The sequence below is a fragment of the Hippoglossus stenolepis genome, chromosome 3, assembly GCF_022539355.2.
Source record: "Hippoglossus stenolepis isolate QCI-W04-F060 chromosome 3, HSTE1.2, whole genome shotgun sequence".
In the NCBI taxonomy this organism is placed as follows: Eukaryota; Metazoa; Chordata; class Actinopteri; order Pleuronectiformes; family Pleuronectidae; genus Hippoglossus; species Hippoglossus stenolepis.
In genome coordinates, this window is record NC_061485.1 from 4,012,588 (window position 1) to 4,039,831 (window position 27,244).

The 27,244-nt window shown below is 41.3% G+C and overlaps 2 protein-coding genes across 2 annotated transcripts; both read right to left on the reverse strand.

Annotated features, from left to right (window-relative positions):
• Positions 1 to 1,236: 1,236 nt before the first annotated feature.
• On the reverse strand, positions 1,237 to 14,384 carry tgm8 (transglutaminase 8). The gene is made up of 15 exons (XM_035152280.2): positions 14,157 to 14,384; positions 11,955 to 12,125; positions 11,593 to 11,850; positions 10,591 to 10,709; positions 10,189 to 10,317; positions 9,800 to 9,977; positions 8,477 to 8,612; positions 6,231 to 6,340; positions 5,740 to 5,855; positions 5,203 to 5,329; positions 4,321 to 4,598; positions 3,637 to 3,811; positions 3,383 to 3,546; positions 3,143 to 3,276; positions 1,237 to 2,543 (listed from the first exon to the last, which is right to left on the reverse strand). Exons 1-15 carry the CDS (start codon positions 14,305 to 14,307, stop codon positions 2,396 to 2,398), a joined length of 2,394 nt encoding a protein of 797 aa, XP_035008171.2. The 5' UTR covers positions 14,308 to 14,384; the 3' UTR covers positions 1,237 to 2,395.
• Positions 14,385 to 15,278: 894 nt separating this feature from the next.
• Positions 15,279 to 22,486, reverse strand: ccndbp1 (cyclin D-type binding-protein 1). The gene is made up of 11 exons (XM_047339459.1): positions 22,309 to 22,486; positions 21,477 to 21,536; positions 21,275 to 21,354; positions 20,759 to 20,840; positions 20,419 to 20,515; positions 19,989 to 20,062; positions 18,273 to 18,349; positions 17,223 to 17,482; positions 16,893 to 16,953; positions 15,886 to 15,932; positions 15,279 to 15,541 (listed from the first exon to the last, which is right to left on the reverse strand). The coding sequence occupies exons 1-11, from the start codon at positions 22,394 to 22,396 to the stop codon at positions 15,433 to 15,435; spliced, it is 1,035 nt and encodes a 344-aa protein (XP_047195415.1). The 5' UTR covers positions 22,397 to 22,486; the 3' UTR covers positions 15,279 to 15,432.
• Between the last annotated feature and the right edge of the window lie 4,758 nt (positions 22,487 to 27,244).

Here is a 27,244-nt window from a genome sequence, read left to right on the forward strand (position 1 = left end):
CCTCTTCTTTAGTCTAATTTACTTCTTAAGTCTAATTTACTTATTCTTATTTAGTCTAATTTACTTATTCTACTACTTTAGTCTAATTAACTTCTACACTTTAGTCTAATTTACTTCTTTAGTCTGATTTACTTGTTCTTCTTTAGTCTAATTCTTCTTCTTCTACTTCACCTCTTCTTCTTTAGTCTAATTCTTCTTCTTCTTCTTCTTCTTCTTCAGTCTAATTCTTCTTCTTCTTCACTTCACCTCTTCTTCTTTAGTCTAATTCTTCTTCTTCTTCTTCTTCTTCAGTCTACTTGCTTCTCTTCTTCTTCTTTACTTCACTGTATCTGTTTCGATTCATTTCTAATGCTGCGTTCAAGGACACGCGGAAGTGTTGGACTATTATTTAGCACAGTGCTGCAATTGCATGTCCTATATTTAGTGGTGGAAGAAAAAGGTCTTTTAAAGGGGTAGTTCGCAGAAAAATGAAAATTCCCTCATTATCTACTAAATAATGAATAAATAATGGAGTTCTGCATTGAAAATATTACGATCATTCTTTCACAGCTCCAGTTTATTTCCTGCAAAGTCACATAATATTTTGTGTTACGTGCAGCAAGGTCAGGGTCAAAGGGCCTCTCTCTCTCTCTCTCTCTCTCTCTCGCTCTCTCTCTCTCTCGCTCTCGCTCTTCCTCTCCCCGTCTCTCTCTCTCTCTCTCTCTCGCTCTCTCTCTCTCTCTCTCGCCTCCTCGCTCTCCCTGCTCTCTCTCTCTCCCCTGTCTCTCTCTCTCTCTCTCTCGCTCTCTCCCCCCTGTCTCTCTCTCTCTCTCCCAGGTGCTGATGATGATGATGATGATGGCTGTCACCTGTGTAGCTGCTGCATTGGTTCCGCCCTGTTCCCAATCAGCCTATCACAGCCCAGAGCTCCAGGATAAAGGGAGCCACCCCTCAGGGTTCAGGGTGTTTTTGACTCGGTCTCAGATCTGCTGCTACATGTTCTGCTTTGCTGTTTGCTATTGAGAGTATTTGTGAGGTTTGAGGTGGGAGGTTTGTTTGGACATTAGTTAAATCTTTTGCACACACAGCGTCTCTTGTACAGACACACGAGGGTGATTGGTTGGTGTCACCTGTGTATTTTGAGAGCTGCTTCTTTAGATAAGCTGCACAACTACTGATTATGCGATGCAGTGTTGTATTACTGTTTGTTGTTTTTTTTATAATTTCTAAAGCAATAATCTGACACAGCATTCAATCGACTCTTTTCACTTCAGATCTTTATTGACCTCCAACAAGAGAAAGAAAAACTCTCCGTGGCAAAGCACCGTGGAAACACAAAAAAAACATGAACATTTCCCATTGTGTCTACATTTTAGAATAAAGGACAAGATGGTGAATATCCCTTGTACGTTTGAAGATTTATTCATTTATTCGGTCACCAGCGGTTGTGTTGTTGACTTGACTTGGCCTGAAATCTTCGATAAGAGACAACCTGCTTCACCCCTGAGTTGAAACCCTTTTCTACCATGTTTTCCTGAACGCGTCATGAGACAGGGAGCAGCAGTTGTTCGGTTTCTATTTTGGAGAATGAAGAGTTTGTCTTCTGTCTGTCCAGCAGAGGCCGCTGTTACCCGGAGATCCCTGCAGGAGATTTCTCTTCAAGAGTAAAACGACTGAGTAACTTTGTTCAAACAAATTTAAAGATTCTGATGAGAATCTACTTTCAGAATCAGACTTCAAAAACCAGCTGGGATCAAAGTCAGACCTAAAAAGAAATCAACGTATTTAAATAGATACATTTAAATGTTTTATGTGTCATATGTTTGGCATCTTTCTCGTTTTTCTTCTTTTTTAAGCAGTGGTCCATCACCGGGCTATACCATATAAAAGTGTATAATGCAAAGCTGCGAGAAAGCACCTTGGTTCTGAGTAAAGTTCACAGCGTTTTGTTGAAAACCTTTTGTACCCTGCACTGACATTTGACTGAGAAACACACATTTGTTATCTCTCTTATAAAGGTCACTGAACGAAGTTAAACCAAGTAACGAATGTGATGCATTAAACCCCAGAGACTGTGTGATACCTCCTGTCCTTGAACAGGAGATTATTGATGCTTCTTCAGGGTTTCTCTCCTCTCGTTTGGTATGAAGCTGTTTTCAGAGCCGCACTGAACTCCAGACATTTTCCTGAAATAGCGGAGGAATGTCCGGAACATTCACAGCGAGCGAGAGTGTGTGTGTGTGTGTTTGATAACGTTAGTGACACGGGACAGATGAAGAATAGTTCCTGTTGTAGCGAAGACATCTGACCCAGAACAAACCTGAACATGAGCTCAATAAATCTTCTGCAAATATAAAACAACTGTGAGGAAAAAGAGGTTTTAGCTGTTTGAACGAGACTCTGCGGAGTTGAGACGTTACTTTTTGACTTTGATCTTGCAGGTGGCCTGGATGTCCCTGAAGGTGGAGCAGTCGAAGTTGGCCATGATCGTCTTCTTTCCCTTCTTGTAGGGATAAAAGAAGAACTTGATACGGAACTGGTGTTTTGGTCCCAGGTCCTGGAGCCTGTGAGAGACGCAAAGGACGATGAGGAATTCTACATTTACAACAGTTACGTTTATTAGCAGAATTAAACTGGAAAACGTTTCAATATTGCAACTAAAGCTGGGAGTCAATCAACAAAACTCTCTTTTAACAATGTGCTGGTTTTACATTTGCTTCATCAGCTGCGAGTTTAATGTTTGAGAACATTAACTTCTTTTGTTTTGTTGTTTTTCGTCCTGACAATAGAATTCAAACACATTTTAATGACAGTTTTATAAGTTTATATATATATATAGAAATTTGAAATTAGTAATAAAAAAATAACCGAAAATTAAATTAATATATTTAAATCTGAGTTGTTGTGTCGATTAATAATTGAAGCACTTGAAAACAAATAAAGCTTTTCTTGAATGCTCCAGGAATTTTCTTTGTGACTTCACCGTAAATAGAAAATAAATGAGGTCATCATTTCGTGCTTTAGTTACGTCTGACGATTATGATTATTGTTATTTTATCATTTTATCACAGATTAGCTGCAAGATTCAAGCCAATGTTTGATCATTTATATAAAACATCTCACACACACACACACACACACACACACACACACAAACACTTACTTGCATTCCTCCTCCTTTTTAAATATTCCACTTCCAGACAGAGTCAGTGTGCATCCCGTCAGCGTCTCGTTTGCCGGGTTCTTGAAAATCAATACTCCACTGGTTTCTTGGTGCAGTTTGGTTTTCTTGGGAACCTGGAACACACACATTTGAACTTTTGAACAGGTTGTTCGAATGCGCCCGACAGAACCCTGCATGTCTGAAATGATTTATAGAAACAAGGTTTTTTAATGTACTGACTTTTATGGTGAAAGGAGGATCCATCAGCACAATGTCATTCTCCGCCAGGTAGACTTGGTCCATCTTGTCTTTGTCATGGACCATGGCTGTAACCTTCATGCTGTCAGACTCCACCATGAGCTTGTGGTAGGCCGAGAACGGGACCAGGATGGGGACGGACAGTTCTGGAGGAGATTTAAAGTTGGTTCACACAAAAATTCAAAGAAAACATTAGAGTTTTTTAAAACACTTCCAGGATCCAGAAGAAGATTCACCTTTCCCAGGCTGCAGCGTCTCCTTCTTCACCTCGGACTGGATGCTCCCGGCCGAGGAGCCGTTGTAGCCCATGGCCTGGACGTTGATGTTGATGGACAGCGGCCTGGAGAAAGTGCACTTGCTGTGCAGCAACAGCTTCATGCTCATGTCCTTCCCGTTCATTGGTTTGGACAACTGCAACAAATAAAGTAGGAATAAGACACGGAAGCAGGTTGATGTTCAGTCACACATTGGATATGAATACTAAAGACAGAATAAACAGCGTGGAAAAGATTTGCATTAATGTTTATATTGTACATTAAAAAATGATGTTTATTTCCAGGTTATATATTTTTATTTATAATTAATTGTGTCATTAAGATTATAGTTTAAATGTTAAATATCAAGACTTGATTGAAAGTTTTGATAACAGCAGAATTAGTCAGTTTCTACAGCTCTACAAAAACTTGCAGTTTCAGTTCACATATATTTTTTCCAGACTCATATTAGGTCACTGTGACCTTCGACCTCTGAACTCTGACCCCTGACCTCTATATTCTGATCAGGTCTTATTTGAGTCCAAGTGAATGTTTGTGCCAAATTTGAATAAATTGCCTCATGACGTTCCTGAGCTATCGTGTTCCCAATAAAGGGACAGAGGGACAGACGACCTGAAAACATCCTTCACAGCTTCTGTGACGTACCTCCTCAAATCGAATGCACACCTCGGGGAGCGGAGCAATGACCTCCGGGACGACCTCACCTGCTCCTCCCGAGGTATCGATCACCGCCTCGTTCCCCTCCTTCTCTTCACCTGCTCCTCCCGTCCCATTCTCTGCTCCTGTGTCAATCTCCGTTGCTGTCTCGTTCTCCGTCTCTGACCCGCTCTCCCCCTCCTCTTCATAATCCATGTCCTCCTCCTCGTCTAAGGTGAAGTCTCTGGTGAGGGCGTACTTGAAGACATTCCTCTCCTTGGGGGTCCCTGTGAGGGGGGCAAACTGATTCGATCAAAGGACACGTTGAATAAATGTTTCTCAAAGGTTTTTTGTTTAAACCAGAAGTAACCATATTTGGAAGAGCGGGGGAGGGGCCTGACAAAGAGCTTGAGGACACTGCACGCCTTCACCGGCGACCTGCACTCATTGGACGGTACTAGCTGTCAATCACACGGTATCCACACCCCAATGCATCATAACTTACAAAATGAACATCAGCTGTATTGAGGACACAAATGTTTACTGACGTTATAAAGTGAGAAGTAGAAATAGAAACAAAGAGTGGAGTCGCCCTCTGCTGGTCATTCAAGAGAATAAAGGTTTTCAGGAACTTTCACTTTCCGGACCTGGAATTACGTCCTTTTCTATAAGTCTGTGGTATCGGTGAGACCTTAATACTCTGGTATGATTCACGGCCCTTTACTTCCAGACAAGCACCACAGGAACAACCTGAGTCCTGCACAGCGGTACCACAACAGACTGAAACTATCACTGACCTGGAATCAGTCCTTTTGTAAAGTGCATTTGAACAGTGGTGCAACAACATAGTGTTGTTTTGAATGTCTGCTGCTGCTGCCGAAGTGAACCCACCCTCCCTGTGCTTGTAGGTGTCGGTGATGTTCCTCCTCTTGTTCAAGCCGACAGACTTGGTGGAGATGTTCAAGCCGACTCTCTTGGTGTCGGAGAAGATCTTTATTTTCGAGCCGTCAGCTTTGAGCTGAAACACACACGGAAACCACAAAAGGGTTAAATTTCACGAAAACACACGGAAACTGTCGATATGAAACGCAGATGAAAACATCACCTCCTTGGCAGAGGTTAGAAACGGCCTTTAGGAAAATCTACATCTCAATTCTCTAAATGTACGGGTGTGAATGGGTGAGTTCTAACGTTCACACACTGTTGGTTGAGAAAGTCACGTGACACACGACAAAGGTGTAATATCTACAGTGCAGCTAAGTTTAAATACAATCATATCTCTGTAATGTTACATTGTAAATTGTGAAAGGAAGAGGTGAAGGCTCATCCTGTATCCTGATACAAGATCATGATCTTTTCTATCGTGCTTTTCAGTCTCTGAGTCAGAATCTTTATTTCCCTAAGTTGTGAGTTTATCTGCTCACTGACCAGCCAGTCCACACAGTCCGCGTTGACCTCAGCGAAGACGAACGGGATGTCGTACTTGAGGTCGATGTTTCCGCTCCGGATGGCTTTGACTGAGGCTGGACCGCAGCAGTAAACACCTGCGCAAAGACAAACGATAAAAGTCGTCACGTAAAAACAAATCCTCTGTTAACAGTGAACATAAAAGTCTGACATTTTCTGTTTTATTAAAGTCACAGGAATCTCGAGGATTTCAACATTTCTGGCTTTTCTCATGATGAAAATCCAAAGAAGCAGCTTTGATTTAATTTGAAACAACTCATGTTTTGTGCAAAATATATAAACATTGTACTGTAATTTCCAAAAATAGTTATTTGGATGAAATTGGATTTATTGAGTAGCAGGAAATAAAATGTCAGAGCAGAAAGAGGTCAGCAAGTAACATTAGCACCAGAGACAAGGTCATCAGCGTGAGACAGAGAATGTCGACGGCAGAGAGACGAGCGGGTCGTTACCGTTGCTCATCTCCTGTGGCGTCGGATCCAGAACTTGCCAGCCGTCGTACTTATCACCTTCCTCCAGGTCTGGACGTTTCATCCACCCCTCCACCCACACATGGAAGTTCCTGAAACACACCACATCACTCAGATTCTGCAGCCGGTCGGGAGACAACAACACCATAGGAGAGATTTAAGGGCCAGAAATCGATCTGTGAAATCTGTGAGATCCTCCTGAAGGTCCAGAGGATCTGAGCGGAGCTGAAAATGTAGATATTTTCAAACGTAAAACTAAAACCCATCTTTTCAACATGGCTATCACGGCTATCAGGTATATATTATTTTATTTGTTATTCTTTTTAATGTATATTTTATAATCTCTTTCTTCCTCTTGTTTCTTTCTCTCTTGTTTTATAAACTTTTTATTGTCTTATTTGAAAATGTATCAGTGCTTTGGTCTCTGAACTTATTTATCCTTTTATTAAAAACATTTTGTCAATCCCTCCTCAAGCCCTTTGAACTGCGATTGATTTGTTTGAAAGGTGCTATATGAATAAAGTTCTGATTGATTGATTGGTTGATTGGTTGATTGGTTGATTGATTGAAGAAGAAAAACACACACACAACAGAACCTGAAATTACATTGGGCAATTATATTCTTGAATAAACTATGGAGATCAGTTTCAAACAAGTTTTTAGACAAGAAAAACGTTTGTTTAGCTTAAAGGGGAATTCCAATATTTTTCGACCTGGCCCCTATGTTTATAAATGTGTGTAAATGAATGGTACTTCAATCCATCCAGTTTATTGTTTCTGCGGCTTCAGTTTAAATGTTGTCATCATGAAATATTCACTAAAAGTATTTTTTAACCAACGAAAGGCTGAAATTGTTATTCTGGGTCTTTAAGAGTCTGGCAACACGGCAAATATCAGCTTATGTCGTAAAACGGGAATAAACGTTAAAGGTCCAGTGTGAAAGATTCAGGTGAAAACGATCTACTGGCAGAAATTGAATATAAAATGATGTGATGTTTTCTCCAGTGTGTTTCATCTAAATTGTACAAATTGTTGATTTAATTGCAATATGACCCTTCGCCACTAGATGTCACTAAATTCTACACACTGAACCTTTAAAAGATGAAATTCATGTTCCTCCATAGACCTCAGCGTGGAACTCGTTAGATTCGTACTCTTGAGGGTTCATGAACGTCCAGTGTAAGCAGGAGAGATACGTTCTCCACTGTAGGCGTGACGTGTTTGAAAAGCCTCAAAGCATCATGGGACTGACACTGTCCACCACAATGGATAAAGACGACGTCCTTCACTGACAGATGAAAGTCTCACACAGACAGTGGTAGGACAGAAACCTTAAGAGCAGGTTCTGACACGGCGACATTATTTTTGGACTGATGATGGTGCGAATTCTCCTCCGACCTTTAAAAAACAGGCAACAACTGTAAATTGTTGTGGAGCTTAATTTTTTACAGTAATGAGTGCAGTGGCACTGATGTGTAGAAGGACACACCCGAAGCCGATTACCACACTGTTTACCAAGCTGTCAATCCAGAGCCTTGGCACCGCCTACCTGACAACTCCCTCTTTGCAAGGAATCCTTGATGAACCCACAACGAACTAGAGAGACACTCTGCGGAGCACGTACCTCGGACGACAGTTCCTTCACGAAACCACGTTTAAATTCACAAAATATCAGTGAATTAATATCAGTCCCTTAAATATGTCGGATTATTTTCATCAAGACATATGAATCATTCGAGGAATTTTTCACTGAGAAATCAAAGGAAATGTTGAAAAACGCCCTCAAAATGTTACAGGAAGTGAAAAGAAGTTCCTGGATGTGCTCAGAAGTTAGAATCTTCTGTCCTGACCTATAACACATCCTACCATCAAGTTTCGTGGTTATACATCCAGGAGTTTTTGTGTAATCCTGCTACCTAACATACAAAGAAACAAACACAGATGAAAACATTAGTATTGGCTCGTGAGCCCTCGTTTTAGCTCGTTTTTAGTGAACCTCTCTAATTAGCATCGTTTCAGGGAGTTATTTTCTTTTTACCACCAACACAGGAGACAAACCACGCAGCTTGCTGGGGAAGAAAGTCGAGCATTTAGCATCTAAAGAGCCACACTGGTGGGTGGAGACCAAAGCAGGAGCTCAAAGGGATCCTAATGTTTCTCTGCTGGATGCAATATACCCGCTCCTCGTTGTGTGTGCGTTCTCAAAGTAAGAAGTTGCAGCATCTCACCAAACACTGTCAGGAGAAGGTTTCTCTGCGACACCGTAGTCTGCGTGGTACACGTCGATGGTCAGGTTGCTGTTAGTGTCGTGGGCTGACGAGAAGTTGGTAACCACGCGGCAGGGGATGCCCAGCAGACGCATCACTGGAACCAACACAAAGTCGTTCAAATAAGTTTGTACCAGTTGAATTTGAACTTTGCAGCTTCTTTAAGCAACACGTGGAACAGAACTTTCTTTATTTTATCAATAGTTGTAGCAATGAGCAAAATCAACACGCAAACAATAAATCAAGAAAACTTCCTTGCATAATCAAAATTAATGAGACATTACTAATAATGTATGTTCAGTATCTAAGCTTTGAGGATCGTGAGTTGCATGAAATCGTGTTCGAGTTGCATGAAATGTCGGTGAGTCATCGTGTCGTCTCAGACCCACAGACACTGTGGTGTTGAAATGTAAATTATTTTCTTATTTGTTGTTTTCTTCAGACAAGGTTTTTGGCAGCTGTGCATAAACTTCATGCAGCTTTTTCCTTAATAACATGCAAATACAAGATGCTGGTGTGTGAAGCTGAGAAGTTTGTTTCTGTCTAAACGCACCTGCTGAGAAACAAGAAAACTGGCAAAGACAGAAGGGAGTTGACTAAAAGGCTTAAATTACATATCCAGGATTAGACCGACAGAGTCATGTGACCAATGTCAATATGATGAGTCAGGAGATGTGTTTTAAGTAGGTGTGAAAAATACATGTTGCTTAGTTCTCCACTCTTAGTCAAAGTCTGAGTATTAAAACATGATATTTATAGCTAAAGCTAGCTTTCTATATTTAGAAAATCACGATTAGCTGTAATTGTCATACGAACCTGCAAGGCCCAAGACAGTTTGAAACACTAGGGGGCGTTATGAGCCATGTACAACCCATTGGTAATAAACGGGATTCCAAAACCAGCATTAATGTATTTCATCAAAGATCAGTCATATAATTCAGTTTATAGCTCAAAAAACACATTTAAGTGTCCAGTATCACTTTAAGTTTTGAAATGTTTGATAAATATATAAATATTTTCCACAGCCTAAAGAGGCAGAGTGTTGTCAACACATAATCTCAAAAGATAATAATCAGTTTACAATTATCTAAGACAGAGATAAATAGCAAATCTGGACATTTAAGAAGTTGAACCCAGACATTTGATATATTTATAAATGGCTTTAAATTATTAATAAAGTGTCCAAAACAATATCAGTTTAGTTTGTGATGAGCTTCAGAATTAATCAAATCTATCAGTACAGATGTTGTCCCAGGTGTGAGGAGCTGGATGGTCGGACGTTACCTGAACACATCACGCCAGCAAACACCCAGCACTGGCCGTATCTGACCGGGCGGCAATCAGAGTCGTACCAGCGTTTGAGGATGGCGTGGCTGCCGGTCCAGTGAGAGGGTTTATACCCATCGTAAAACGAACCCCCCCACTTTCCAAACAGGACGCCATGGTCGTCTTCACAGTTGATCTGGAAGAAAACAGAAAAATTAGATTTCATACTTCTAACATGACTCAGGGGCTGCATCCTTCAGAGGACGCATTCTACCCAGCACATGCAGATCACCTCCGCCAAGGCCGCGTTAAACCATGAAGGCCAAAACGAAATCATGACCATGGTCTCTAATTAGCATGAAGTAGCATAGCTGAGGCTAATGAGAATGTCATTGAACATGTCCCACCATGGCGCTGATCACACGGCCGACGTAGACGGGATCAGAGCGACTACAGGTATCTTCAGCTGGGTTTTCAAAGTGTTTGTGGTTGAGGTCCAGTATCTTCATGCAAATCCTCACCATGTCGTCCTCAAACTGGACAAGAAGACACAAGAACAGAGACGGAAAAAACCCAACAAAGTAAGGTGCATTCAAAATGCTCACATTCAAACAAATGTAATAACAGATAATTCGTAACTCAAAGTCAGATTAAGACAATAAACTGAACATCCAGCGCTGGGAATTTAAATATATTTAAATTTCAACATATAGAACTCAGTGGCGATTGACAATAGGGCATTGAATTGCTCATACGATTATTTATCTACGAAAACCAAACTGTCATCGTGTGGTGTCTGGTCTGTTTACCTGTCCGAAGTCCCACTTCTGGGAGGAGATGTAGTTTCCACTTCCTTTGTAGATGATTCCGTGTTCATTCATCACATACTCTTGTCTTTCCTTCACGTCAGGTAGATAGACCGTGTCATCTGGAGAGAAGGGTAGAGATAGACAAATTGATCCAGAGGTAGGTAGGTAGGTAGGTAGGTAGGTAGGTAGGTAGGTAGGTAGGTAGGTATAAAGGTTGGAAGGTTGGAAGGTATGAAGGTAGGTAGGTAGGTAGGTAGGTAGGTAGGTAGGTAGGTAGGTATAAGGTTGGAAGGTAGGTAGGTAGGTAGGGTAGGTAGGTAGGTAGGTGAGTAGGTAGGTAGGTAGGTGGGTAGGCAGGGTGGTGGGCAGGAGGCAGGTAGGTAGGCAGGTAGGTGGGTATAAAGGTTGGAAGGTATGAAGGTAGGTGGGTAGGTAGGTAGATAGGTGGGTTGGAAGGTAGGTGGTGAGTGGGTAGGTAGGTAGGTGAATGGTGGGTTGGAAGGTAGGTAGGTAGGTAGGTTGGAAGGTAGGTAGGGGTAGGTGGGTAGGTAGATAGGTGGGTAGGTAGGTAGATGGGTAGGTAGGTGGGTTGGTAGGTAGGTAGGTAGGTAGGTGAATGGAGTGGGTTGGAAGGTAGGTAGGTGGGTAGGTGGGTTGGAAGGTAGGTAGGTAGGTAGGTAGGTAGGTAGGTAGGTAGGTAGGTATGAAGGTATGAAGGTGGGTAGGTATGAAGCTGGGTAGGTAGGCAGGTAGTAGGTAGTTGCGAAGATATGTAGGTAGGTATGAAGGTGGGTAGGTATGAAGCTGGGTAGGTAGGTAGCTAGGGTAGGTAGTTATGAAGATATGTAGGTAGGTAGGTAGGTAGGCAGGTAGGTAGGCAGGTAGGTAGGTAGGTATAAAGGTTGGAAGGTAGGTAGGTAGGTAGGTAGGTATAAAGGTTGGTAGGTAGGTAGGTAGGTTGGTTGGTTGGTTGGTTGATATGGAAACCGATGATGAACCTACCAGGACACCAGGGGTTGAAGAACACCGTCGGCATTGCCAGCAACATTTCCTCATCCCTGTATTTCGCAGTGAGTTTATACTCTCCTATGGGGGCGTTAGCCGGGGGGGTGATGTTTAGAACCAAGACGCCTTTCTCTGGGGAGGACTTCTCCTTCTCAAGCGTTACCTTCCACACTGCCTTTGCTGATGGTGAACGATTCACCCTGTCGGGGATACCAAAGTACGAAATTGTGCCTTGTTCCTCGGATGTAGCTAGACCTGTAGAGAGGAACCAAGTACTCTGTTATTGTTCGAACAATACTCTACATCCATCCATCCATCCATCCATCCATCCATCCAGGGCTTTGTAGCGCAGCACTGACCTGTCATTGCGACCATGGTGAGCGGGTAAAGTTCAGGTTTGAAAGGCTGCGACAGTGTGAGGGTCAGAGTGAAGGCTAGACCTCGCCTCACAAACAGCTCCGTCAAGGAGATCTCACTGGTGTGGTGTAAGAAGTTGTTGGTCACACAGTGGAGGTTCAAGCCCTTCAAGTCTGAAGGAAATACAATATTTAAAAACACACACAGACAAATTCACATTGGGTAACTAAGAGAGAAACATTTAACTCATTTCAATCAATAAATACATTGATATGAGTTATTGAAATTTATTTGACTTCTATTTACTTTTTATGAAGAGCAGCTAACAAATAAAAAGTCCAAATTTAATTTACAACAATAACAACATTTGTATTTTCAACACGTATTACTTACTTATATTAAATCCATGAAGCCAAAATAAAACTGAGGATAAAATGCTTTCATGCATTTAGTAAGTTTTGTTTATAACATGATGACTGATGGAAAAATATTAGTCAAACACAATCTTGATGTTTAAAATTAAAGTATAAAAACAGTTTAATAAATATGAAAATACAAACAGATACACAAACACAGTAATACACAAATACATAAGATACACAGTGTGTGTTCTCTTATTGCTGCTTGATACATCACTTCAACTTTTACAAATGAAGGTTAAGCTTCCAGAAAGTTATTTAAACTTCTGCTGACTTATTTAGTAAATATTCTTTATATTGGTTTTGCCTTTTCACAGCATGATGCAGTTTTCTGTCTTTGCTTGAATATTAAATTCAGTTACAAGTTGGGTTGAAGGGAACTCATTTAACTGATTTGCTCCATTTCTCTTTATTTAATGCAGAGTGTTGATTTCTCTCAGTATCTGTAAAGACTGAGTTTGACTTGCAGGTCAAAGGTCATCCTGGTTCACATATAAACACGATGGTGTCAATCCTGGATGATGAAACACTTTGACTAAAGAACGAAAACCACACTCCCCATGTGCATTAGGCTTCATGTTATTAAATACTTGTATCAGCTGAGGGTGTGGTGTGTCCTCGATTCAAGGATTGTCCTGAATGAAATATGGGCGGGGCGGAGGTGGGGAGTGGGTGCGAGGGTGTGGTGTGTTCTTGATTTCCCTCAGTGAACAGGCTGAGCATGTGAAAAGTCTTGTGCTGCCAGGGCCTCGGGCGGAGGTGGGGAGTGGGGAGTGGATGCGACGGGGTGGTGAAAATAAAGTGTGAAATGTCACTGTTGTGAAACTCTTTGATGAAGAAGTATATGGTCAATGGGACAAGATGGAACAGGACACGATAAGAGAAGAAGACAACTGTCTCCAGACGTTTAAAGCTTCTGTGGACGGATGATGAGATCGATTTCAGCTACTTCAGCAAAGAGTCACTGCTCAAGTGTCTTTAAAAACAAAAACAAGCTTCTGAACCGCGACAGAAACAAAACTGAAACACGACACAGAACATCTTAAAACTATTATTTATTTAAATATACAAAAGATAATTATCACCCTCAGCTCTGTGGTGCAGGGTGGAGGAAGTCGCACCTTATTAATATTATGAGGCAATGAATATGGGCTATATTTGATTGATTGATTGATTGATATAAACACATAGTTTTTCATACAGCTTTGGAAAAACATGAAAAGTACCATGTTCAGTTCTAACTCCTGGAAACAGACCCCAGTTCAGCTGAAGTGAAAACATGACTAATTCAGCAGTTAATTTATTCATGAGCAGGATTTTCCTGAACACATAAGTTTCATCAGGACCTTCTGGCTGAAGACATGTTGTATCTCAATAGGAGCTTCCTGGTTCAATAAAGGAAAATAAAAACAACACAGCGTGTTTACAGGACTCAGTCAGATCTATATCCTCTAGTTCTACAGCTCAAGCTCACTCAGATGCTCCATTACCCTTCATAACACGTATGGTTGTTATGATTGTTGTGTGGAGAATGTGCACACAGTCGTGTCATGATACAGAAGCACACAACTTAACAACAATACAGTGCAGGTTTAATCCCCTATGCAGTGACCTCATTTAGCTTCTCAAACATGATCAAACAAGTCATCACCTTAGGTAACGGTGAAAGGATTGCAAAGAGCGTAAATCCCAAGTCATGTTGGTGTGTGTGTGTGTGTGTGTGTGTGTGCAGCGTCTGGTGCAGAGACGATGACAAAGTAATTTTTTTAAAACAGTTGTACTTACTAGATTCTTTAACCATCTTGTTCACAGAACTCGTCGGAGCTGCATCTGTCATGTCTGCAGAACTCATCAGAGGTTCCGCTGTCTTGTCTTTAGAACTCATCGGAGGTTCCGCTGTCTTGTCTTTAGAACTCGTCGGAGGTACCGCTGTCATGTCTGCAGAACTGTGTCTCTACAGTGATAGATGTAAGCGTGAAGGAACCCTGGCAGTCGCTCACTGACAGGTGACTCCTGCGATGTTGCTTTTTAAAATACCTGCAGAGCCCATCCCCTTTTTCTTACCCATGAGAAACATGTTGGGCAACTTTGAACCACCACCTGGGCGTTTAAACCCTGCTCTTCCATATAGTTGTTGACATTCACCTTGACCTTTGACCCATCGACTCCAAAATTGAATGATCTGGAGATCCCCCCCCCACCCCCGAGTAATATCCCCACCAAGTTTATTTAAAATTCATCCATGCCCTTGTTAAGTTATTTCGTACACACAAACACACTATCCCACACAGAGACAGGTTTGTGCAGTTATGCTAATTAGGACTTTGCTTAAGAGATTGTATCATGTGGCAGGAACAGAACCAGATTGTTCGGTGGAGAACAAACCCGGAGGTAAAAGCAACATTGATGGTATCGGGTCGAGGACGATACTCGCCTATCAACACCTGAGAGCTGCACCTATTGGATGGTACTAGCTGTCAATCACAGGCCCCACTGCAAAGTGCTTGATTGTCTAGTTGACTCTAAATGCATCATAACTTACTAAATGAACATCAAACAACAAACTTGAGATTGAGACATTAACTCCTCAGGAAAATGTTTACTGACGTTATAAAGTGAGAAGTACAGTCGTTTTCTCAGACTTCTATAGAAACTTTCATGACTCTACGTCCATTTTCCGTCTATAGGTGAAAACAATGAGCTGCTTGTGCAGATGAATGAACGGAAACTCAGACGCTAAGAATCATCCATCATCTTCGCTTTTAATGAACCCAACCGGTTCACTGAGAAATATACTTGGGGCAGTGTGTGTGTGTGTGTGTGTGTGTGTGTGTGTGTGTGTGTGTGTGTGTGTCTGGCAGATTAACCATGCATGAAGAGTAAAATAATGAAACAGCTCTCCACAGATTTCATATAGAGACATGTCTTCACTTTTAATCGTTGTCGTATATGCAGGCGCTTTTTTTTTTCTTCTTACAAATCCACATCTTTTTGTACAAACACACACTCTCACACAAGCACATAAAACCACACAACACACACTTTTAGCTGCACAGAAACCCTAGCTGTCCTGCTGAATCAGGCCTTTGGCTTTCTGCAGGTTGTGGTCGACGGCTCCGTCTAAGAACTGAACCCAGTTCAGCTCCGATTCGCCGCACACATGACTGGACCTGGAGGGACAGAGAGGAGGTGAAAGAGTCTGGTGGGGGGTGCATCTATGATTACAGACTTGGTTCCAAAGCCGTTGGGAAGACAATGAGGAACAAACTTTCCAGGAAGTTTTCAGTTTGATCACACGCACTGATAAGGTGAATCACCCACTCGTTGCTCAAACCTCCCAAGAAAAACGTGTTCTCACCCTTATTAGTCAAGAACCAACACCCCTGTGCCGTTTCTTTATGTTATAGGTCAGAATTTATAAACTGAACGTTTCACAAACTCCCTGAAGAAAATCGTAAGTCTTTAGACGAGAGAGAATAATATTTATAGATGTTTGGATGCCGGTGAATCTTACCTGATGATCTCCAGGACTTTCTTTAACAGTGCTGCCAATTTAGTCACCTGTAGAGAAAAACACTTTCATTTGTATGTTCATTTTACTGTTGACTTGTTTTGAATATATTTATACATTTAGATAATTGGAAGTATGACATATGCGAGAGCCAAAGACGAAAGCAGCTGAGAAACAACTATATAAAGTGGTGAGGACATTAAACTACTTAGAAGAAACACGCAACAAGGAAGGAGCAGCTACTCTTTCACTTACTCACTTCATCTTACTTCACTTAACCTGTTCAGATTGAAAGGTTGATTGCAAAATGACTCGTTCAACGTTTTTGCTACTTTTATTCACAGTTAAATGACCGTCATCCTGTTTATACTGCCGGGGATTATGGCAATGACTCAATGACAGATTAATTATTGAGGAACTCCTATAAATTACTTTATACTTATAAAGTAACAAACTTGAAATGTTTAAAAGGAACAAGACAAAACATGCATTGAACAACCTCACCCGGCGCCAGCTCACAAACCTGAAACAAATCTGCCGCTTTTAATGTAACAATCCCACAAACGTAGTAAATTCCCCTCAAACGTAACAGCAGCTGCCTACTAAACGAGTAATAAGTAATTTCCTGCTAATGTAATAGTTATAAATAGATAGATTTACGTTCCACAAAACAATTCTGTGAACCGACAAAGGAATGATAAAGCTGCGTGTGCCTGTTTAAAGGAGTGAAGAGAGAATGACGGAGAAAATACTTTATAGATATGCATAGATAATGAGCTGACTCGAACCCATTGGCAGGTGTATAAGTAAATAAACAAACAATGACCACAAAGATCTTTTTCTCATTTTTCATATTACAGTTATGGGAAGTTATAGCAATTTTGAAAGCTGAAGTTCTTCACCTTCCCACAAACGTAACAAATCCATGCAAATGAAATACATGTAGGAGTTAGCACCGGGGTTTATACAGTGTGTGCGCAGGGTGCAGTGTTTGCATTAGTGTGTCTCACATTGCTCTCTACCCCACTGTAGTCCATGGGCGGGTACAGACACAGAGCCAGATCATCAACACTGAGGAGAAAAGACAGATGTTTGTTTTCATGGCTGTTGTTTCATTTTGAAAATCAGACATTTCATTTCGAACCAGTTTGAAAACTTCTGAATGGCTGCTGAGACGCTATCGGTCTTTAAATGCAGCATCTGAAGGATGCAGCCGCTGAATTGAGACTCGGCTAAATACTGAATGCTTCTCTATTCCAGAGTTTCAGGTGAGATGTGTGTAGACATAAAAAACATTCATCAAACTGTGTGTGCGTGTGCGAGGGTGGGTGTTTGTCTACCCAGGGCTTAGTTCCTTGGTAATGTCAGCCAGGTCGTCGAGCTGGGAGAGATTCTGAGAAGTGGTGACGTCACCGTTGGCTTTGACAGCTGACATCAGTTTCCTCAGACACGCCGCCGACACCTTTATCAGGCCCTGGCACGGACCAATCACACACCGGTCCTTGTCCGACCAGTACGTGTCCTGGTTGCCTCGAGGCTCGTCCCCTTCCTGGTCGTCGTCCAGGATATCGTTGAACGGATCCTGGACCTCAGATACGGCCTGTGGAGAGAAGGGGGCGAGTTTTCAGTGGGTTCTTCTTCATCCATCAATAATTTTGTTTCCTTTCAGAGTGACTTGAAGCTCCCTACATTTCTTACAATAAATAAAAGATCTGTTTTGCAACGTTGCTTTATTGTAGAGCTGTGTCTCTCTCTGCATCTGTGACCAGTAAAAACATCCATAAAGTTTTTACTTTCCTCAGCAGGCCAGCAGAAGTTGGCATCACATTGGTAGATACCACTTTCTTGTAATTCAGTGATATACATCTAGGCTCCTTATATCTACACTCTGTAAACAGAACGCTGTGTGGTGTCTTTCTGTGGCCAAGTCAAACTCAATATTCTCAAATATCAAGGAAACACTTCAGAACTTAATTAACATTAATGTAAAAATGATTGAAGAAATCCCAACTGTTTTTAAGTACTACTACTACTTCTACTTCTGGCTGAGCCATAGATGAGGAAAATACCTGAAGACTTAACATCCTGTGATTTGTGTTTGTGGTGAGAAACTCAGAGCAGCAGTGCAGGAAGCGTGACACTGTTTTTGTTTCAGAGGAATTCGTGCTGTCAACACGTGCATCATCCTGATTTTATCACGACAAATCAAACACGGATCTAAACAGTAGATGAGGGAACTAAAATATAATTTGATAGAACTACATAGCAGAGAAAGTTGTGAATCAAGGACTGTCGTTCTTTTTGGCCCAGTTTTATATTAAAGGCCCCGAGATGAATACAAACCAGAGCCCATATTAGAGAATTCTATGTATGTGTGTGTGTATGTGTACCTGTTCAATTTCCTCTATGGCATCTTTGACAACTCCGATCTGAGCAGACAGAACCACGAGCACAGCTGCTTTATTATCTGTAGAGCAAACATGTTGTTAGTACAAAGCTCTCTGCACGTGTCCACTGATCACTGATAAGGTCTGTTGCACCAGCTCCTCAATACCTACAGTATCATTTACATTGCCATGACTTCAGTGCTGCGTGTAGAGACTTGGCAACTTGAATGTATTTGTGCAGCTCTTTGCACACAAAGGTTGTTGCTTGTGCTTTACAGAAAAAAAAGCATAAAAACTACAGAAAACATTTTTAAAAACACAAATTTAGTCAACACCATGTTAGAAAAGGTTAAAACTCTAGTCTGAAGAGCCTGAGATGAGGTTTTCAAACTAATGTCACTTTAAAAACATTTGATCTAAAGTGGAAATAAGTATGTGACGATAAAAGCAACAAGCTTTTACCTTTGAGAACCAAGAAGCTAAAATTTGGATTTAAACTTGATAACATTTGAAAACCACACATTGTCAATTTTCTGTCCAACAGTGACTTTTTCCTTAATTTCTGACAAATGTATGATGTTAAAGTGAGTTTTTCACATCCAACGTGGACAAGGTTTGAAATGACGAGATAAACTAATGTAAAACCTGTGAGACAAATATTCAGGTGCAAGTCTGCTCTGAATCCTACATACTGACGTTTTTGTTTTCTTTAAATCGAGATCTCTCTCTCTTGTTCGAACACATTGAATTCCTGGAATGAGGCCAGCCTTCCTATTTAAATTCCTCCACTTGTCCGACAGCAAAACTCCAATTGTAAACCCGCGTGAAGTAGAACTGCAGCTCGTCAGCAGCACCGGGACTTTTAGTTTAATTTACAAGTGTTCTATGTAAAATAAAAGACTTTCTCTCATAATGACTGATAGTTCTGATCAGATTGAATCTAGTCAAACTGTTAAGACTGTGGCCCCCTGTTGTTAAAGTCCTCTCACTTCTTTATAAAGCCTCACATGGAGAATCACCTTCTTACATCTGCTTTTCACTTCTTGTTCCTGCTACGACCAAACTTCTTCACTTGTTCTTATGCTTGATGCGTCAGAGCAGCAGTGCAGGAAGTGTGACACTGTTTTTGTTTCAGAGGAATTCGTGCTGTCAACACGTGCATCATCCTGATTTTATCACGACAAATCAAACACGGATCTAAACAGTAGATGAGGGAACTAAAATATGATTTGATAGAACTACATAGCAGAGAAAGTTGTGAATCAAGGACTGTCGTTCTTTTTGGCCCCATTTTTTTATTAAAGGCCCCGAGATGAATACAAACCAGAGCCCATATTAGAAATTTTGATTGATTATTTGTAATGTTTGGGATTTTTAATTTTTCAAGTAATATTTTTTTTGTTTTCCCCAGAAATCTAAATTAATATAAACAGAATCCACTGGTTTTAATGAAGGTAAATAAATAAAGTTACAAGATTTTTCGAGACAAACACAAATGCATCGTTTGACTTTCAGAACATCATCACCCCCTGCAGGTTGAGGTCAGAACTGCAGCTGTTTCCTGCAGCTTCAAATCAGAGCAAATACGAAACCGATAACATTCAAACTTCTACAGCTACGTACGCTGTGGCGAGTCAGTTAGTGTTGGACGCCATTTTATTAAACCTGATACTGAATGTGAACACGTCTTTTTTTTTTTATCCTGTCAAGTGAACTGACCTTTTGGTAACTGGGCAAACTGTTCGCAGGCTGACCACACGGTTCCTGTTGTGGTCAACTGTTCCTGGGACAGACTGAAGCAAAGCAGAGGAGCAGAGGTCAGGAAGACGAGAGGAGGAAGAGTGTTTGTATGATAGCAGCATTTTTAACATCAATACAAGGCGTATGATTTATTTATCACATGCTAACTTTAAAGCTAATGGAAAAAAAATCTTGTTAGTTGCACATCTTTGTTAAAGACATTAAAATAAAGAACAAAGACAAATAAAGTAAAACTACTGAGTGACGTTTCAGGCATCAGAACAGAATGATTGTGGGTTTGTGTCTTTATCGTATTGTAATTCAACGTGACTACGGTTGGGAACATGAGCAACAACGTATCGTGACATCTGAAGTTCTCACTAATTGGGACGGTGTGGGTGTACGCTACCTCTGCAGTGGTGAACTCAGTATGACCTCCACCAGCTGGGAGACACCATCCAGAACATCCACTGTGGCGTCTCGGACCTGACGCCGCAAACTGACGCCTGAGTCACGGAGAAGGAGACACGACAGAGTGATGGAGTCTTCGTGGTGTTTTATTATAATCTTGGTTCAAATTGTTTTGCAAATGTAGCTCTGAAATATGGGCATGTATCATATTTGGCATTTGCAAAATAAGATAAGTCCTTGGGCCTATCACAAGAAGAATCAAACTTAAATGAACTTATTCTCATTAAAAAAATGAATTTAAATAGGAAACCAGTGCTGATATACAGCCTCAGCGTTACCTTGGCTCTTTGGTAACCAGTAATACACCATGGACAGGGTGAGGATGCTCTTCATGGTGGACTCCGCCAACTTCTCCGTATCCTAACGTTTAGAAATGGGATTTAAACAGTGGAATTAGTTTCTAAATGGTATTTAATTCTCACACTCAAACATTAACAACGTTCTGTCTACTTCCGTATGAACTGTGGTGATTCAGTTTCAAAGCGGCTTGGTCCAAGTCCCATCATTCACAGACTTACAATAAAAAAGTTTTTGTGTGTCCTTGAGCAAACCTCCTGTGGGAAACCTCGCTACGAGTCCCTGAGCACATGTTAAAGCACTGGAAATAGTTTCATGATGGAGGACGAGATCACGTCCGTGGTCTAATTGGGACTGAGGAGCAAATGAGGGAACTGGTTTGAGCCCAGTTTGTACGTAACATAAAATCGCTGAATTCTGTGTGCCTCTAAAGCTGCTTTAGCGAGCGAGTGGTGATAAAAACATGTGTTCATTTCGACTTCCAGCGATAATCTGACCTGTTGCGATGGCAGCGGCGGTTTGGAAAAGGCCAGGCTGAGTTTGGTGGCTTCCTGGGACACGGCCATCACGGCCTGGTCTGAGGACAGAGGAGACATTTCTATTGACTCGAGATTGGAGGTTTCATTTCACGGTGATTCTGTGTGGAACGAACTGAGAAGAAAGAAACAGGATCGGTTCCCCCGACAAACCAAACTCAACTCAGAGTGTGCCAGAAGTTGGAGAGGTTGAACGCTCCGTCTGACTCATTGGATTCTCCGTCTGCGGGGGAAAGTGAGCGTCTGGTTAGAAACTTCTTCTGGTCTTCAGAGGAGGAGCAGACTCCAAACCGCATTTACTTTATGACTCATTCTGTTAAACGCCTGCGATTCAGGATAAATGAGAGCAAGTGAAAGTTCAAATTGTACTTGTAGATGAGTGAACTTTCATTTTCCCTTCACAACACATTTGTGCAAAGCTGCTTTTAATTCTAGATTCTGATACTTTTATATATTTCATGGTGGTTATGATGATTCATTGCACTTTTGTCAGTGTGTTTTATTCATTTTATCCACATTCCTATTGTTTTTATTCTCTATTTCTTCTGTTTTACGTGCAGCACTTTGTAACTTTGTTTTTAAAAGTGCTGTAGAAATAAAGTTATAATTTTTAAAAGGTGCTTTGCCAATAAAGTTTGACTGACTGATGTTTTATTACTAATGTTCAACCCCAGCTTTTTAAAAATGAATGTGAAAACAGTTCCTCCAAGAACTTAACGTCATTTTTATCAACTGATTCTATCTCAGAACGCAGAACTGCCGCATCAGCTACTTTTAGCTTTTAATGTTTATGTTTATGCGACTTTAGCGGAAAACTTTACACCAGTTAAGTTGATCCGATTAAAACCAGTTAATAGAAATAACCAACTCTGTCAAATTAAAGATCCACAGCGAAGAAAACCCGCGACACGTCCCATCACAACAAACATCAATGCTAACGCTAGCTTGTCTTGAGCTAGCCCGCCTTTAGCCGCGTTAGCTTCCGCCGCAGTTACCTCGGACTCGGTCCCTGACGCAGTGCGCAGAGTTCAGCAGGTTCCGTAAAGGAACGGAAATGTTCCCGTCGCTGTTTTCTGCGCTCATGGCTCCAACTGTTCCCACACGGAGGAGAACACGCGTGTTGTGGAACCACAGATGAGACCGGAAGTGGGGGCCGGGGGACGACGTTAAAGGCGGCACAAGCGGCGGAAAAGAAACGAGGGGACACGTTCAGGCGCGTCAGGGACATCCTGTCGTTGAAGTGGATCCAATAATGATGATTTTAATTTAATAATAAAATAATTTAATCACATGTAATAATAAAAAACTTTATGTATAGAGCACCTTTAAAAAATAAAAAATAAATAAAAACATTTTAAACTGAATAAATAAATTAAAAACCAGAGTTTACAAAGTGCAAATACAAGAGAAATAACAATGGACAGGAAGCGATGTGACAACAAAGCCAGACAACAACGCTGAGGTGGTTAGAAACAAAATCAATTAGATTAATCAATGTAAGACAATATCACATAAAAATTTGATCACATAAAAGCAGTAAAAGGACAATAACAATAAATAAAACAATAAAAACACAGCATCACATGAAAGCAAGTCCATAAGAAGTCTCTGAGTCTATCTCCTCAGGGAGGTCGTTCTAACGCTGAGCTGCAAGGCCCCTGATGGCAAACGCAGTTTTAATTTTTCCGCCTCATCTTTGGAACAGCCAGGATCCACCTGAGGATCTGAGGCCTCCAACATAAGGGGTCAACACTTCTGACCCTGACTCAGCAGCTTGGCTTTCAGGGTCACCAGGTCTCAGTGGATGGTATATCTGTGTGTCGTCCACATATCAGTGGAGGGAGCCGCTGTGGCGTTGGATGATCTGGCCGACGGGAACAATATAATAGAAAAGAATTGGGCCTGAAATCAAACCTTGTGGCACACCACGGATATTGTAAGTTTTACAGGATGTGTAATTATCTCTGGTGACTAAGTGAGTTCTTTCTAAAAGGTTGGAATGTAAATACATCTCAAAGTCATCATATCTGCAAGTTGAAAATATGTGTGCAGTTGCACCAAGGACCACTAGGGGGCAGCGTGAGCCTGTCTCTGAAACATGTTGGACTTCTCAGCAGGGGTTGATGACACAGTATCAGCTGCAGTGATGGACTTTAGTGTGGAGGCCCATTCCTGCCACCTTGTAAAAAGATCGGTTTAACCCGTGCAGCTTGGTGCGAGGCTCCTCTGCACAAATCTTCCATCAGTCGTCAGTTTTAATCCACAGATATCAGGCCCCGTCCTAAACCACCCCCACTAATCTGCACAAGGTCGGGTCCTTGAAGAAGGCCCAGTCGATTCTGGCTGATTCCCGTCACCCCCTCGGTCACTGAGTTCACGACACAGATACATTTTCCCAGGATGCAGGAAAACCAGACGTAATAACTGATTCATCCCTTCAATCATCGGCCTTTTGAAAACCCTGACATGAGTATTACTTACAGTCTCATTGTATTACTTTCTCATTCTCATTCATTTATTCTACTCAGTAAGCTGAACCGTACCGAATGTTAAAATGTGTCCAGTCTTAATAAAACAGTTCATGTTCACATTCACGCCTGCATAGACAATCTAATTTACTAGAAAATGTCTCATTATATACTTCAACCAGTGGTGGGATGTTACAAAGCACATTTACCTTATTGCAGTACTCCAGTATTAGTATTTTCATGTATCTGTACTTAAGTAGATTTATTTTCAGGTACTTTACACTTTTACTTCCCTACATATATCAGCAGACATCTGTACTTTTAAATCCATTACATTTTTACAATGCATTGTGTTACATACTCACAAAGTACTTTTAAAAGTAGCACAAAAAGGCCGCACAGGCCACATGTACTTTTACTTTAAATACTTACTATTTTTAAAAGTTTTTGAAATATTTACTTTTAGTCAAGTGGAAAAATTGATATGGTACTTTAACTTTTACTCAAGAACATGTTTTTCTAATCATTTGTAGTTTTCTTATGCAAAATGTGAAATGATCCTGGGAGAAAATATTACTGTTCATGCTGTGATTTGCTTGATGAGGCTGAACTTGTTTACTGTATTTTGTGTTTTGTTGTTCACTGTGTGATGATTAAATAAATGAATATATTCATTTGACTCAAAGATCAACTTTTGACACATGTGTTAAATGTTTTGTGAGTTGTTTTTTCTTGCTTGTTTTAGTTCTGTCTGTTAACTCGTTTCAAAAAGTGACGTCAAAGTGGACAAAAGACTTAAAGCCATCGAGAAACTCTCATATTTATGCGTGGCACTAATGGTCTTCCATATAGGTGAATTGAGTTTGGTGGATCACACAATACAACGAACAGGCTGGTGTTGCTGTTGCTCTCATTAAGAATCTACTGAGCTAAACTGCAGCTGTTTCTTTTAAAACAACAACACACCCACACTGTAGACACTTGGTTCAGTTGTATATTTGTGTGAGGATTAACGACCACAAAGTTGTGTGTGCAAATGTGACTAATGTACCGTCTTCACCTCCGCCCGGGAGGTTATGTTTTCATTGCCTTTTGTTTGCCCGTCAGCAGGATTACACAAAAACGACGAAACTGATTTGATGGAAACTTGACGGACGGATGGGACATAAGTCAAGAACGAAAAATAAAATTTAGGCGAGGATCAGGGAGAAGGGGCAGATTCAGTCATTTTATATGATCAAATAACTAATTCAAACCAAACTGATCAGAAACATGAACACTTGAACAAACATCAGTCTGATGAGAACGACCTGAAATGACAGAAACCATCTTTGAGAAAAGTGTAACATGTCCCGTCTGCTAACACGGAGGAGGCGAGGTTTACACACACGCACAAATTAATACATTTTCTGTTGTCAAGCAGCCTGTGTGTGTGTCACACTCTTCACTCTTTGATTTCTCCATTTCTTCCTTTTTCTCCTCCATCCTTGTTCCTCTCATCTCCATCTTTCTTGCACCACCTCCTCTCTCTCTCTCTCTCTCTCTCTTTTCCTCCCTCCCTCCTTCAATCATGTGTTTTCTGTCTCACACGTCTCTCCCTCTCGAATGACTGGAGGGTTTCAGGGGAGGAAAGCAAATCATTTTATCACCTCCTCTCTCCCTCTCTTCCGTCTCATTTCCTGCTTCTCTTCTTTTTCTCTCTCTCCCTCTCTCTCTCGCTCTGTCTGCCCCCCTCCGTCGTGCTCTCTCAGGTGTGATCTGTGTGGGGAGTCACTGTCTAGACAACCGATTATACCGAATAATGAGGCCGAGGGAGGGGGATGGATGGAGCATGAAAAGGGAAAAAAGAGGGAGGAGGATGTGAAGGAAAGAGAGGTGTAGTGTCAGACAGAGAGAGTGCAAGTGTGAGAGAGGGGGAGAGAGAGAGAGAGAGAGAGGAGGGGGGAAGCAGTGGAAGACATGAGAGGAGGAAAAACAGGAGGAAAAGCTATGAGCTAGGGATTAGAGATGGAGAGGAAAAGAGATGAGGAAAATTTGAATAAGAGGAGAGAAGAAAGGGATGAAAGTAAAGAAGGACAAGAGAGGGCGAAGGAGGGAAGAGGAGACAGAGAGGAGAGAACAAACACAAGATGAGAGGAAATACAAAAAAGGAAAGAAAGGGTAAATATAGACAGGAAATAAGAAAGAAAGAAAGAAAGAAAGAAAGAAGGGGAACAAATAGAACTAACATGTCAGACACACACACACACACACACACACACACACACACACACACACACACACACACACACACACACACACACACACACACACACTAAGCATCAGTCAGCCAGAACAGAGACAGTGTGTTAGGAAACCCTATCAGTCACACACAGCTTTACTCACTGTGTGTGTGTGTGTGTGTGTGTGTGTGTGTGTGTGTTAGTGCATGTGCTTTATTGGAGCGATGAGTAATCAACAAGACCAAAAACCTCCCAGAAAAAGACACACACACACACACACACACACACACCCACACTCACACAGTGTAATAGGCTTATCCAGTGCTGCAGTTTCAGCCTTTTAACCGGGACTTTCTTCACACACACACACACACACACACACACACACACACACACACACACACACACACACACACACACACACATTGAGAGAGAGACGTTTTAGACACACAGACAGATGATCAGAAGGAGTAAAACAGAAAGAGGACAGACGACCGTCCACTCAGACTGACGGAGAGACAGACAGACAGCTGATCGGTGAGACAGCCAGTCTTCTCCTTAAGAGGACGATGAGTTTGCCTGCACAGACACTGAGAGGCAGACAGGAAACTGAGAGGCATCAAATCTGTCACACTGTAATCAGATTAGTCTGATTATACAATGACAAACACACACACACACACACACACACACACACACACACACACACACACACACACACACACACACACACACACACTTTATTTGTCCCACCTGCTTTCCTCTGCTCAAGTTCTGCTGATAAAGGGATATTCCGCTGTGGTCTCTATAGAGCGAGAGGTTCGTAAGACACTCAAACGTTGGCTCGAACTTCTTCGATCAATATCCATTCATTATTCTCTGGAGAATTGGAGATAATATGAATAAAATGTCTCACATCACGACGTTAAATTGTGAATTGAAAAGAAAGTCTGGACTGGTTACAAGGACGACATAAAATGTTGTGTTATAAACCAACCAGCGCCGTCTAGCAGGTAATAGAATCGTTTCAAGGGACTTGGTGGGTAATGAGACCCGACCACAGAAAGTGAGAAGAGTTATACAGAAAAGGCCAATTTCTCCCCGATTGTCTCCTTTGCTGTTGTGGGTCATAAAGAGGCAACAATATTAACTGTTTAACTTGAATTGAAATCCAGTGAGAAGAAGTAGGGACTTAGGGATAATTTAAATGTTTCAAGGGTCTGACGGCTTCTGATATCTAT